Below are 15,171 nucleotides of genomic sequence, written 5' to 3' on the forward strand. Positions count from 1 at the left end.
AAAATATTTGATGACGATGTTCACAAACAATTAGCATCTTTTCTGCTAGAGTAATATTCAAATACCATCCAGAAAATCAGACAATATGGAAGCTGTGGCACTTAAGCTGACAAAGCAGACATATTTGACACCTTATGTAACGTCTTGTCGATAAAAAAGCTTTGGGTTTAGTTTACGCTTATGTTGATCTCATCCATTTAGTTAGACCAAGCAAGGTTAGACAAGGTCAACACACAATAATATAAAGTAGAGAGAGGAATAATGTAAGGAGGAATTGCTTTTTCAGAGGACTCCAGGCCCTTAATCACAGACATTTACCTCATGTGACAGTGACAGTGGCAAGCTCATGCTTTTTGAGGAGCAGGGATTGAAAAATATAAAGGGCAGCTGCTGTATGCCAGAGGCAGGGGGCACTAGCACACAAAAGAACGTAGATCTGTCTTTCACAGCATTTGAAGACCATTTTGTAAGCTCTACAACTTTCTGTCTCTCCTTAGTATTCTGACATCATAAAGTATTTCCAAAAGTCCATTTCTAGCCTGTGAAAAATAAGGGTGGGCTGTGAGAAATCTTAGATGGGCAACTTTTACTTTATTTGTCAGCACCCATTTAAACATTGTGAGCCACAAATAACTGAGTCTTACACAATTCTTAGAGTTACCTGCATCCTGGTGAATATTAAGTCAGTTTAAAAGAGAAATATACACCTGGGTAAACGAGTTTACAGTTTTCGGTATAGTATTGATTTTTAAAAAAAAAGTTATTTTTCTTACTGCATTAAGCTAAAATCTGAAAGCTAAAACTGAGTAGTTTGACCCAACGCAACAAATAAAATGACTGACTGATTCAACTCTTTTAAAGACTTTGTATTACGTTGAACGAAACATAATAGGGTCTTTAAAAATTGTTTGATCAAGTAGGAAGGCAATTTAAAAAAAAAAAAAAAAAAAAAGTAACACCATTTCATTTAAAAACACCAAAAAGGGATATCTTTAGTTTACTGGAAAACTATTTTTCAAACATGAAGAGCATCTAGAGAGCGCTTTGTGATGTCTAGCCGCCATTAAGATATGTAACGTTTGATCTTATACAGAGGCATCATCAGGGAGGGTGCGTCAGCGGCATTTTAAGGCACGAGGCAGTTGACATTTATAGACATCCTTCCCATCGGCTCCGTCATGCCCTATTGAATAAAGTTTGAACAAAAAATCTAAATAAAAGGTCAAAAGTAGGCCTATGTATGACCATGATATGATTATGTTGTATGCTCGCCCCCTCCTCCGCTCCTCTTCCCAACCTGGAGACTGCGCAGACCGCTGTGGGGGAAAAAGTGCATGTGCAAGCAGAACTGGGAAAGTTCATAGAGCCGAGGTTCAGGATGTCCCGTTAAGGAGAAAAAGAAATCCTGCAGAAGAGCACAGGCAAGACAAGGGGACGGACTGAAAAGACTGCAAACCAGAGCCAGCGACATTCACCGCACCTAGCTTTTTATTCAAGGGGGGAAAATGGGCATTCCGACGATATTTAGTTTTCGTCGGATTGCTCTTAAAGCCTTCGTGTTTCAGTTCATCGTCTTTCAAGCTACATATGCTGCCCCTTCGCCTATTATCAGGTTTCCAGGAGACGACACTACTCCCAAAACAGACAAAGAAGTTGCTCTGGTAAGTTATTGGCTGGTTTTCCAAAACTCTTTCAAATTGGGTCAGGCAGATGTGAAGTAACACTTGGTGTAGTAGGGGATCATTTGCACATTGCTCATTTGCTAATTGCAATAATTTATACAACCGTAAACTTAAGTGTCAAACTGTTTATAACACTTTATTTTCTCTTTTTAGCACTATCTCAATAAGTTTTATGGATGCCCACAAGACAGATGCAACCTTATGGTGCTCAAAGACACCCTGAAGAAAATGCAAAAGTTCTTCACTCTGCAAGAAACTGGAGAGATTGATGCCAAAACTGTGGAGATAATGAAAAAGCCTCGCTGTGGTGTCCCAGATGTGGCCAACTACAACTTCTTCCACAGGAAGCCGATGTGGCAGAAGAAGGACATTACTTACAGGTCAGAAAAGAAATGCACTTACTCTAATAGTCCAGCAGTTAGTTTAATCTATAGTTGCAAGAAAGGGAATGAGTCACAAACTATTCCAACTCTAAATAAGCTAAACTCAAAAAAATGACGCAATGGAAGGTGTTTATGCCAGTGGGATTCAAAAAAAAAGGCAACTTTGACAGATTTCATCTGACATGTGTAGCACTGATCTCTTCATCATGATGTATGCAGATCATAGAAAGGTGAACAAACAAAACCCCAACTGCCCATAAATCAACCCACAAGTGTTGGGAAATACCACTTTGAATATGTCTGAGTCAGTAAAATCCACAAGTTTGACTGTAAGGCCCTGGAGCAGTGAGGGATGAGTGCAGACACGTATATATATTCAAAGCCACAGAGTGTTTACTTTGAGACATGGACCACAGTTTGGCCCCGCCTGACACCCCCCCCCCCCCCCCCCCCCCCTCCAATCCTTCCAGTCCACCCCACCCCCATCCCACAGTCACTACTGGACGCTTGCATCTTGTGTCCTGCTTACACCAGCATTCCTGCACAGTATGTGTCAGGTCCTTTGTTTTCCTTCTCTTTGAGGTTTACAACAATGTGGAGTTGATTTATTTATATCAGCGGTTTTTTAGTGCGTTGATCATTTCATCCCGTCTGCCTGTGTGTTTGTAAGGAAGACAGCGAGCCAAAAACAATAACAAACAAGAGATCTTGGACTGTGATTTTTTTTAAGGAGAGAGGAGTGGGCAGCCAGGCATATAACAGGGTTTGAGCCTGAGGACTGATTCAGAAGCAGCTTTCAACAGATGATTTTAGACAGTCATTTGGGCTGTGAACTCAGTTTTTTCACAGACTTAAAAGGAGATATAGATCTTATGATATAACCCCTTTTATTTTCTTTGTTCATCTTGATTGAGACTGAAAACTGACTCTTTGCTGGCTCTCTCAGAATCCTCGGATACACCCCTGATCTGGATGAGGAAGTCATAAACGATGCTTTCTTCAGAGCATTCAAAGTCTGGAGTGACGTCACCCCACTCTCATTCACCCGCCTTATGGATGGAGAGGCTGACATTATGATTAATTTTGGTCGCAATGGTATGTCATGTTTACAGACAATAACATCACATGACACAACATGTAACCACAGTTAACATTATCTATTTCTAGGCTCGGTAATGTCAGGAAGTATTAGCAGGCACTAAACACACTGTAAGATTCTTTTAATGCTGGATTGAAATTAAGATGCAATGAAGAAATTAGTTTAACAAAATCCATTTTCCACTTGTGAGATATTTTCTAGCTTTGGAGCTACAGTATGATGACGTGATGCTGCACCACGTCAAAGAGGATAAATAAAACCCAAGTTAAGCAGCAGTTGGACTGAAGTTCACTGCTTTGTTTACAGAGGTTGAAGGAGCAACAAACCTCATGTTATTACAGTGACTGTGCATCCTGCCAAGCTACATTTATCTATATAATAATAGTAATTCTCCACATCAGTAAGTCCACTTTAACTAACTAAAACAGCTATTTCATATTTGCTCACACTGTCAGAATATTTTGTCTAGCCACAGCTGACCCAGTTGTGAAAGAACTAAATACTTATTGAAGCACACAAACATGACGCAGCCACTTCACAAGATGTGACAAGACTTTCTGGAACAAAAATAATTAATAGTTTGAAACTTTAACATGTTTGACTGTAAACTGATAGATGGTTTTTGGAAGATTCTCTGAAAAGTCAGAAAAGGAATTTCTAATTTTGGTTGTTCAATGTTGATATTACATTGTGTTGTTCACAGAGCATGGAGATGGATACCCCTTTGATGGCAAAGATGGCCTCTTGGCTCATGCCTTTGCACCAGGCCCAGGAATCGGGGGAGACTCTCACTTTGATGATGATGAGCAGTGGACACTGGGAGATGGCCAAGGTGATGATTAAACTTTATCTTTTTACAAAAACTAACACTTAGCTTTAACATTTGTTTTTTAAACTGTCTGTGATTTATGGATCCAGTTTTTACAATTATAAAAAATAAATATGTACAACTACATGTTATGAGTATAATAATACAAAGAAACAAAGTTTATTATTGACACGGTGTTTGACTTCCCTATCCACTTATTTTCTCAAATTTGTCTGAACTTTTGACACTCAATGTGTCAAACCTGGAAACACATTAAGACAATCTTAATATGATGCTTTAACAGTGGTGAAGGTGAAGTTTGGCAACGCTGATGGAGAGTTCTGCAAATTCCCCTTCCTGTTCATGGGCACCGAATACAACAGCTGCACATCCCAGGGGCGTGATGACGGCTTCCTGTGGTGCTCGACCACTTACAACTTTGATGATGATGGCAAATATGGCTTTTGCCCTCATGAATGTAAGTTGATCTTGTGGTTTTTCTGAAAAATGTCTGTTTGGTGAAAAAATTCATAAATATAATCTGTGACCCAGATTTGACCTCGGCACCATGGATGTTGTGTCCTACTTGCATGTAACTGAACTGATGCTGTTCTGTGCCGCACTGGAAAACAATAATTCATATCATATCCAGGCTATATTTAAATCTGTTCTGCTGATTTTGGAAAGAAAGAAAGTAGGTTATACAATATGCCAGGAAAGTGTTGTTCTTTGTTTGGAGTGGATTATGGAATTTTTCTTTTCCAACTCATTGCCCCACTTTAGAACACTGGGCTTTGTGAAGCATTTTGTTTATCTGTGTTATGTTGCCATCCATGGTACGAACATGAGCACAAGCCTATACAATAAAGTGCCAAAGTACACATGTACTAAGTTGTTTCAAATGATGAGAACACACTGTTTCTGCTGGGGCTGTCTGTTTTTTAATCTTTGGTTTTTGATGAGGAAGAAAAAATAAATCTATTCACTGAATTTTGAACTTTTCTTCCTTTTTGTTTTACAGTGCTGTTTACTCTAGGTGGAAATGGGGATGGTGCTGCATGTAAATTCCCCTTCACCTTCCAGGGTGAAAAGTATGACTCGTGCACAACTGCAGGCAGGGATGATGGTTATCGCTGGTGTGCCACCACTGAGGACTACGACCGGGACAAGAGCTTTGGGTTCTGTCCCGAAACTGGTGAGATTTGTCGTCTACCACATCTAAAGCTTAATACAACGTGGATATAGCACTCTTGGAAGAACATGAATGTCCTTTTTTTTTTTCTTATAAAAGTCCTCTAACGTGTGAGCAGTACAGTGCACTTTACTGGCTGTTTGTTTTGCAGTGCAGTGTATTGTGCCCTGCCTGCTGTGTGCCGGTCTACAGGAATGCTCCAGCTGGGGTTTTTCTGTGTTGCTCTCAGTCTGCTGAATGGCTGCGAAAGTATTTTAATGTGCAGTGGCAGAGCTGATTTTCCATTCTGTCAGTGGGACTGGTTTTAGTGGAGGTAGGGGAGGTTGTTAAGTGAAGAGAAGGAGAGACAGTAAGTTAGGCACAGCAGCAAAACCGCTGGAGGTTTCATATGGTTTGAATCGATGAGGAATGTAGCATTGTTGTAAGTCTTTTGCGTCAGCTTGTGCTGAATAGGAAATCCTTTTTTTCTTCACTTTTGAAATTAAACAGCACAATACTAGTCTTGCCAAATGGAAAATAATCTCTCTTTGAAAGAAAATCAATTTGGGCGGATACATTTTGGTTTAGTGCCCAGTGCATTAGTTATTGATGTTGTTTGTGTCATGCCAGTGCTTTCATGATGCTGTTTCCAACATCATCTGTGCTCACTCGATAGCTTAATACAAACCCAACTGTTCTGAGCAAACATTTTGGCATATGAATGAGTTCATAATACAAGAAAATGAACCTACTGACTACACATCTTAGAATTAAAGTTGGGACTTATGTTATTTTCTGCAGCCATGTCCACAGTGGGAGGAAACGCAGAGGGAAGCCCCTGTGTCTTCCCCTTTACCTTCCTGGGAGACTCCTATGACGCATGCACCTCAGCCGGACGCAGTGATGGCAAGATGTGGTGCGCTTCCACCAAAAGCTATGATGATGACCGCAAATGGGGTTTCTGTCCCGATCAAGGTGTGAATGATTTAAGTAAACTGTTTTAGCTATAGAGCTAGCTGGTAAGAATAAATAAGTAAAAGTGAGGTTTTGGTGTTATGTGCTGTTTATTTGTCCCACTATTGCACCCCACCCAAGAACCATCGACTATTGTACCATAGCAAAAAAGTGATAGGCCTAGTTGTGGACTCTTTTTTCTTTACTTGAAAGTTTTTGCATTTTAATTTGTGGCATGCTTCCAGGCTACAGTCTGTTCTTGGTGGCTGCCCATGAGTTTGGTCATGCTCTTGGCTTGGAGCACTCTCAAGACCCCGGAGCGCTGATGGCCCCCATTTACACTTACACCAAAGACTTCAGACTTTCCCAGGATGACATCAAAGGCATCCAGGAGCTCTATGGTAAGTTGAAATGTCATGTGTGGCTAGTTTCTTAAAAAGGGATTAAAGTTTATCAAGAACAAAAACACTTTTTTTTTCATTATCAAGACCATGACAATATGCCTCGACTTCCCCACAGATCAAATCTTTTTCTTTATTTTCTGTGACAGGTGTGCCAACAGACAAGCCTTTGCCTCCCACACAGGGTCCAGTGACTCCAATGGATATCTGTAATGAGCCGGTTATCTTTGATGCTGTGGCACAAATCAGAGGAGAGACATTCTTCTTTAAGGACAGGTAACACCAAATCAAACAGAAAGTCTGCTTATCATTTTGACCTGACCTACACATCTGGAAACTTACAAATGCAGCTTTAAGGCCAAACAAAATGGAAGCACTGACAGTTAACTCATCCTAAATCAAAGTTTGTGATGATGATGTCTGAATGGCCAGGGCCCAATGTTCTTATGAGCTCTATTAAGTCCTTAATGCAATGTGAAGTCCATGTTTGGTTCTGTTGAAACTTGAAAACACTGCCAAAGTCTGTTGCCAGAAAGCCTGTCTGGACTCTAGGAGAACAAAAAAGAAAACAGCCAGATCCTCGAACTGCAGTCTTCAAAATTTGGATTTCTTTTTTTTTACTTTCAGGGGCTTGACAAATGAGGCTCAATTAATTGCAGTGTGACACTATTACACAACTTCCATAAGCACTACCTGCACAAAGCATAGCCTACCTGTGCTTGCATGCTAGTGACCAATGACTCTGTATAATATAGGGGAGATATGTGGCAGCGTTCAAAAAAGTGTGTGTAGGTAAGCAGACAAAACACAAGAAAAAATCTGATGACAAAACTGAAAATGATGAGTGTCCTGTTACTTTGGAAAACTACAGCACACAGTGATTGGTGAGCAAAATAGTTAATGTCAAGCCCTGGTTATTCCCCCATAAACATGAACCAGCTGAAACATTGTTCATATCTGCTTATTGTGCTCATATTTCAGTTGTGTGCCCCTTGAAGATGCTGGTTTAAATGCTTGTTCCATGTTGTGACAATTAGTTAGAGGGAGAAACAAACAACTTTTGGACTCATGCAGTGACAACACAACCAGTCATCAGTCCTAAACACAGTCTACTGTCCTCTCCTTTACCGGCGCCACTGAATCGTAAGTTTTGTAAGCTTACTGTGTCTACTGGCTGACCCTGTGCAGGAGAGGAGTTTCATGATGGGCTGTGGTTTCGTCAACAGTCTTTGTGAGTCAGTGTGTTTTCCCGTAGAAGGATGGTCTTTTTTGTTACAGCAGCTGAAGTTTGTTACAGACTAATTCCCCTGAGAGTTACTGTGGACAAAAACAAAAAATGTGGTCAAAATGAGAAAGCCAGAGAAATCAAATGTTGTCCTTCATAGTTATGATAAGTCAAAATTCCCTATGATGAAACATTGACTGCAAATAATTTTAAGTTTCACAGTGCTGTATATCCATCACAGCGAGTCTGGAAAAGCATCCAAAGCAAACAGGCCAGCATACCTACGCACTAAAGAGTGTAGTCTTTCAGTTAGCCTGTTTTTTTTTTCTCTCAGGGAACCTTGAGTTACAGAGTTAGACTTTGTGAAAAATATGCTGAGGCCCTGCTCACAAATCCTGATTTTATAAGGTCTTAATTTGTAGCTTGCTGTGGCTGTCTACAACACATCTGAGTGAGCACAGACACACTTTGGCCTGTTTTGGGGAAGTCATGTTGGGGTGATACTTTTTTCTCTGCCAATTCCTTTGTCAAGCAAAACAGTTCAGAAACTTTTTGAACACTGTAGACACTCAGAATGGACTATGTGCCATCAACATCTAAACTATACTTGCTTAAAAAAGATCTATACTCTGACATTTGATCATTTAAACAGTGACAAAATCACATTTTTTTAAACGTTTTTAGACTCTTTAGAGATTGTCTTGATGTTTAGGGCCATCTACAGCATCCATGGTGAACAGCTCAGTTGTAGGGTGTCTTCACAGTACAAGGCACTTAAGCTTCTCTCCAAAGGTTAGCAAAGTTATAAGATGGCCCTTTTCTTTGAAATTTAGACACCATGTCAGGTTCAAGCTAAAATCTGATATAAGACATTTTATATATTTGGAAAAAAAAAACAGAGAAAAAGTGGTGCTTTCTGGCTCCTAGAACTAATACTCACTTCACTTTAAAACTGTAAAAGTCGGATTCTCCTTTTCATCCGAGTCAGCGTATTCCTTGACGTAGAACGAATCTTAACAATGAGTAATGCTTGTAAAACTCCCAAGCTCAGCAGAAAACTTTGTCTGTCTGTCTGGAGGCTTAAGAAGAAGGCAATTACATTCTGTCTCTTAGAAACAGTTTGGCAAATTGTTTGACTAGGTGTTTTCACAAGTAACCATAGTCCAAGTGCTTATATGCTTGCATGTATCCCTCAGAGGCTTCTGCAATATATGTTGCACTGTAAGCTCTAAGTTTTTATCCTTGTTAATTTGGCAAAACCAGTGATTATGGTTTGAACTGGAGGTTTGATTTAAGAGTGCAGGAAGCACTTCAAGAAATACAGCAAAAGAGTAACGTGTGCCTCTGCTGCTGAAAACAACTGTGACTTGGTTTGGTTTGTTTTGTCCAATGAGGTTTTTGGCAGTTAAAGGGCAGTTCAAGTGCTTTAAAAAAAAAACAAAAAAAACATTATTTTATAAAATGCACTTTTATCCGTAAAGAATCTGGCTGCATTATCGTTCATTTATGACTTTCCCTTCACAACAACAAAAACAGAATTCATGGATGACCTACTTAAACAATTGAGGTCATTACTGTGGTCCAGAAAACCTCAAAATAGATCATTTGATTAATTTCCAGAATCATCAATCGATCATTTTATCATAAATAAGTTATCAGAAAAAAGTATTTGATTACTGCAGCTCTACTCACCATGAATATTTGCTGTATAAAGTGTGCAAAGGGCTGTTTTTTCAGCATGCTGTCTTTCATCTTGTTTGACACTTACCCCCTTACAGGCATTAAGAATTACAATGTAGAGATTGTTGATCTTGTTGCAGATTAGCTTATTTGCTTTCATTGGTTAATTTTAGTTAATTTCATGGCCAACTACAAAGTCCTCACAGGAGGTGAAATTTTCCAGTTATTAATGTAGGTTTACATAACATTTTTCATTTGTATGTGTATTAGTTAGTATATTTTTACCCTTGTCTTATCATCACTCATTCTTGCAATTGGCGCATCTTTCTCTTTCTAATAAATAGGTCAGTGGAAAAGAGTTTGGGAAGCTGTCGTTGTTGTGCAGCTGTGTATTGGAAATCCGGGCAAGATAGGTCTTGTTCCGTTGGCGTCGGCAGCCTTAGCCCTAACGAGAACCAGATGCTCATGAATCAGGCCATTGTGGCTGGCTCGGCCAGCAAAGCACTTGCACTAAAACTAAAAACCTCTACACACTCAAAGTCCCCCCACCTCCTCATTATTCCCCACTGCCCCTTTTTCACTCTCACTCTCATTTCATCCCCAGCTCATCAGGCTTACGAATGCTCTCCCCCTTACTTTCTCTCTCTCTGTCTCTGCCAGGTTTTTGTTCAGGTCAGTAAACTTCAGAAGCAAACCCAACGGCCCGATGCTCGTGGCCACCTACTGGCCAGACCTCCCTTCCAAAATAGATGCTGTCTATGAAAACCCAGTGGAGGAAAAGACTGTTTTCTTTGCAGGTATGCTGACAAAAAAAGAAACTGAAGAAAAGATTACCTTTCTTGTTTGGGATGTCATTTCACATGAACAATGTATCATGTTAATATCATTTAATAAATCCATGGTGATCAGGGAAACAGACAGTTTTACTTCCATGAATATGAAAGAAGTGTCTTTACCCTCTTACCATCTGGATGATTCTTTTAACAGTTAAGCTTTTCTGCAAACTGAAACATTAGGAGAAGCAGGAATGTTGGCTGAGCATGATAGTGTGTGGTATAAACTCTTGAGACACTTGCGATACTCCACAATAGTCATTAGTGGTTTATGATACATTCTCTGCATTTCACTAATATGACGACCTTCCTGAATACAAATGAAATTTGTGATATATTTGTCAGTTTTAAACACATCAACAGCAGAAATGGTTTGGCTGTTTAATGGGTAAAGATGATCTCACTCTGATGAGAAAATATTTGTGGTTGTAGATTTTGAGGAAAATGGAATATTTTCTCATTCTGACCCGGGTTAAAATAATCCCTTTTATTAAGAAAACACATGTCCTCTGTGCTGGTGTTGCCATAGTTCTGCTTTTTTATCACATATTTTTCCTAACAGGCAATGAGATGTGGGTCTACAAAGCTGATGAGTTGGAGAGAGGTTATCCCAAGAGGCTCTCAAGCATTGAGCTCCCCACTGACCTGGAGCAAATCGACGCCGTCTTCAACTTTAGAAAGAACAGGAAGACTTACCTGTTTTCTGGGGACAAATTCTGGAGGTGAGAATGAGGCTTATATAACCATTTGTGAACTGCTGGTGTCATCATGATTGCAGTCCTCATCTACATCTGGATTTCATTAGCGTTTTGTGAGACCTAAGCTGCTCTGTAAACCACAACTGCTCTGCAAGCCTTTACACAACAAGAGAACTTACGTTGACAAGCAACTGTTTTCATTTTTTTTTTTGTAATGATCATGTGCAAGTGGTGTTTTGTGAGTGAGAGGAATGTTAGGCACTCGTTAAATAATTATACAAACTTTCTTTAACTATGTGTACAGGTTCGATGAAGAAAGGAAGAGAATGGACCCTGGCTTCCCCAAACTTATTGCTGATTCCTGGAATGGCATCCCGGATAACATTGACTCTGCCTTCAGTCTTAATGGAATTGGTAATAAATCCGTTTTTACTTCAAAAATTGGGATTTTGAAACTCATTTGGATTTAAAGAAAGAGAAAAGTTAACAGAAGCAAGCTACCTTGCGTAACCCAAACTTGCCAGAAAGCAAAAGTCCACAACAGAGGTTGGCAGAGTGGTCTCAGATTGGAAATATTCAGAATATTACTAAAAAAACACTTACCACTTTTTACTACAGGGAATTAAGTTTAGAGCCTTGTATGTGGGGTTGTAAGGCTGTACTCCCCTATTGTTGCACTTAGCTACATGCTGGAAACCCTCACTAAGACAATGCTAACAAGCTAATAAATGGCAACTGCAGTATTAACCATTATCTCAGCTGCCTTTAATTCTGACATCTCACTCAGTGGAACAGAATAAAAGAGATGCTTTAATCTTCAAGGATGTCCAGCCTCATTCCAATAGGAAGCAGCATATTTTTAAAACCCATCAAAACCTGTTAGAGATTGTTGCACATCAGGGAATACTAGCATAGGAGCAATTAGCATTCAACAACTTTGGGAATTCAACCTCCTGCATTGTGGCTATTTTTCATTCAGTATTCTAATTACTTTGTTTTTACTTCAGTATTTGATTATTTACAAATGTTTAAATGGTAATGCTTTGTAACATACCTAAACATACCATATAAACTAATATGGCAGTTAAGCCCCTTGATCTAACAATGACAGCAGAGGACAATGTCGGTATGATTATGATTATGGTTAACCATTGGTTAAGCACATTAAATATTTGAATTCATTTTGAAAGTAAATGCCAGAGTATATGAGACACAGATTAACAAATGTTTTAGTATCACCCCACGTGAACATGAATATCTTATTGAAATTTTTGCACGATTCATCAAAACACTGTTAAGAAATGTTGCTTATAAAAGACAAGGGGATACTTTCTTGATGCAAATGTGGCTAAAATTGAAGCAGTTACTCCTTCTGACAATAAAAACACAATGATTGATGTATAGTTTGCAAACAAAATATCACAACAAATTCTCAGCCTAATCTTGTCATTCCATGTGACACGAGAAGGGAAAGAATTGAAGTTATGGAGCTCTATAAGCTAGTATACAGTCTTCTGACTAGCATTCCTTTTGGTTATGTTAGGCAAATCCAGTAAGCGCTATCAGGGTCTGGCACTCTGTCAATAAAACTTCAAATATACTACAACCCAGAAAGCAGTGACTCCCTTTAACCAGAAATGAACAGTTTAGAGGAACTGACTGTTCAGAGAAAATAAGGAAGAAAAACAGGCCAAAGGGAGTAGCTGTGCAGTCGTGGTGTATCTGTGGTTTGATGTTGATGAAAGAATCCGAGGGAGGGGAGCTGAAAAATATCTTGAGATTTTAAAAACATAAATGGTAAATTTACGTGTTCATGAGCACAGCATTACATAAAAAGTGAATGACATTCATGGTAAGGATTCTTGACAAGGTTACATACATAAAGACAGTCACAGTCAAACATGCAGCCTTATGGTAGATACTCATTTTTTGCCTCTGTCAAGCCACCATGGGTTTTTCCATCACCCACCACCCTTCCAACATGCAACCATTACTGTAAGCAAAACATAACCGCTGCCTCACACAGTGACCAAACATATTGATATAAAGAAAGTCTGTGCTGCTTTACAGAGTTTTCTCTGTATGCTGCCTCGTGAGTTTGAGTTATGAAGAGGCTGAGCATTAGTTCCAGCAAGGCTTGATTGGTATTTCAATCCATATCACTTTGAGATTGTTATTTGGGAAGATTTTCTTTTTTCCAGGTGTTTTATGCATTGTGCTTGTCTTTTACAGATTACAGCTACTTCTTCAAGGGTAACCACTATTTCAAACTGGAAGACAGCAGCTTGAAGATTGTCAAGTTGGGTGAAATAACAAAGGACTGGCTGGGTTGTTGAGCTTTTTTAAAATGTCTCACAACTTGCTTTTTTCCTGCAATCACATCCGGCCCCATGGGGACATTGCCATAGTACCAATCACAACTGAAGGTTTCTTCTTGGCAACTCTGCACACTTCTGTGGGAGACATGTCCCTGTCAGCCTGTATACCCTGCCTCCAGCTTTGTAGAAAGGCACCTCGGGACCTTAAACACAGGCTGAACATAGGCAACTGGATATTTGCTATTTTACTGTGTGATATTGACATTGTATTTTTTAGGCTAATGCAGATTTACTACAAGATGTTTGCCCCATTTATTGTTTGAAGGTTTTTTTTTGTTTTTTGATAACTCAGACATCAGGTATGTCAACACTGCATTAAAAGCAGTGCTATACTGAGCTGTGAGATATTGCCGTTTTATGCACATTTTATTTTGAAAGGCTGTTTTAAACCACATGAGATAATAATGCTGGTTTGGAATGACTTTCTTTTGTCCATTTTACGAAGTGCAGTTTTATAAATGTATCACTTTTAATTAATATTCTTATTGTTGTGCAATACATTTGAAAAAAATGAATTTGCACAATGTATTTGACCGAAAATGGTGCTTTAGAGATTGCTTTTTGCATATAGTCCTCTATGTAAACATTTCATACTCCTGTTTTGTGGATGTCAGAAAGTAGTACTAGCAGGCACTTGTTATTCTTTTTTTGTTTAGGACTATAGACTACAAGGGAACTGCTCAATATGGAGACCACATTATTTTCCTGGTCGCTCCATGTTGTGTTTCCCTTTATTTTTGGTACAGAATGATTTAAGGCACAGGTTGCCTCTAAAGGCTTTATTGGTTTGCTGCATGATGGAGTCATGGCAAGAGTACCACAGTAGTATTGTTTGAATATCTTTTTTTATATACTCTGGTTTCTCTCTTGGATTCTAACAATACAGATATTGTATTTTGTGTTGTTTTCAATGCTTGAGCACTTTGTTACTGTCATCAATAAAGATGATAAATGTAATGTGGATTTTTGACAAATACTATGAAACAGTGGGTGACTAATGGCATGGTTATGTCTTGGTGGAAGCTAAATACCAGGAGAGGGTTTCAGATTACCAGCCTTTCTTGAAGTAGGAAATCACAATGCATAAGACACTATGACAAGGGTCTATGGTCCAAAATACTCTACAAGTCAAAGAACTTATAATTGCCGAAACAGGTATGAAAACATGTTCAGGCACATAAGAAAGATGGTGTATGTGTTATATTAATAAAACACAAGATCTGAAACATTTGGTGCTATGTTAGCATCTCTAGCTGCTCTTAAACACAGTTACTCTACTTTTAGTTTACTACAGAGTTTTATACCATGAATGATTTTTAGCAGCTTTAATGGGGAAAAACTGATGGATTGAGTACATAGTTAATTAAAATAGTCTGGTAGCACCCTATTAAACACTGAGGTAGATGTATAAAGCAAAAGAAAATTAATATTTTTTTTTCAGTGTATAGTTACCTCAGATTTGTTTTTAACTGAACTGCCACAGGAAAAAAGTACCTTGTGCTGCTGAAAAAAAATCCTTTGGGACAGGAACAAATGATAATCTTAAAGGAAATTGCGCCATCTCGTGGACACTGAACAGAGCATGTACATCATTTATTACCGTTATTTAGTGAAGATTATTGCTCATCTGATGCTTGTGCACAGCTTGCAGGAGCCTTTTTTTGAATTTCTATTCTACAAATATTGATGAAATTATGCATGCATGTGTATGATTTCCACAAACAAGTTTGCATGCATGATCACTGACAACAACATTTTGACATTTTTAGCTACCTGATTTAAAATTGAGGATGTTTATGTAATGGATATGTAATATAATGGATAAATACCATCCTGCGAATGTTTTAAAACAAGGACTT

The 15,171-nt window shown here is 38.8% G+C and overlaps 1 protein-coding gene across 1 annotated transcript; it reads left to right on the forward strand.

Moving 5' to 3' along the window:
* The first annotated feature begins 1,329 nt into the window (after positions 1-1,329).
* mmp2 (matrix metallopeptidase 2) lies at positions 1,330-14,255 on the forward strand. Its single transcript, XM_074666696.1, has 13 exons — positions 1,330-1,661; positions 1,836-2,062; positions 3,012-3,160; positions 3,868-3,996; positions 4,277-4,450; positions 4,994-5,167; positions 5,945-6,118; positions 6,343-6,498; positions 6,648-6,774; positions 10,064-10,200; positions 10,799-10,958; positions 11,239-11,348; positions 13,167-14,255. The coding sequence occupies exons 1-13, from the start codon at positions 1,506-1,508 to the stop codon at positions 13,268-13,270; spliced, it is 1,977 nt and encodes a 658-aa protein (XP_074522797.1). The 5' UTR covers positions 1,330-1,505; the 3' UTR covers positions 13,271-14,255.
* Positions 14,256-15,171: the final 916 nt, after the last annotated feature.

Source organism: Halichoeres trimaculatus, unplaced genomic scaffold (assembly GCF_033239565.1).
Source record: "Halichoeres trimaculatus isolate MK-OKI-2021-1 unplaced genomic scaffold, fHalTri1.1 fHalTri1_scaffold_3, whole genome shotgun sequence".
In the NCBI taxonomy this organism is placed as follows: Eukaryota; Metazoa; Chordata; class Actinopteri; order Labriformes; family Labridae; genus Halichoeres; species Halichoeres trimaculatus.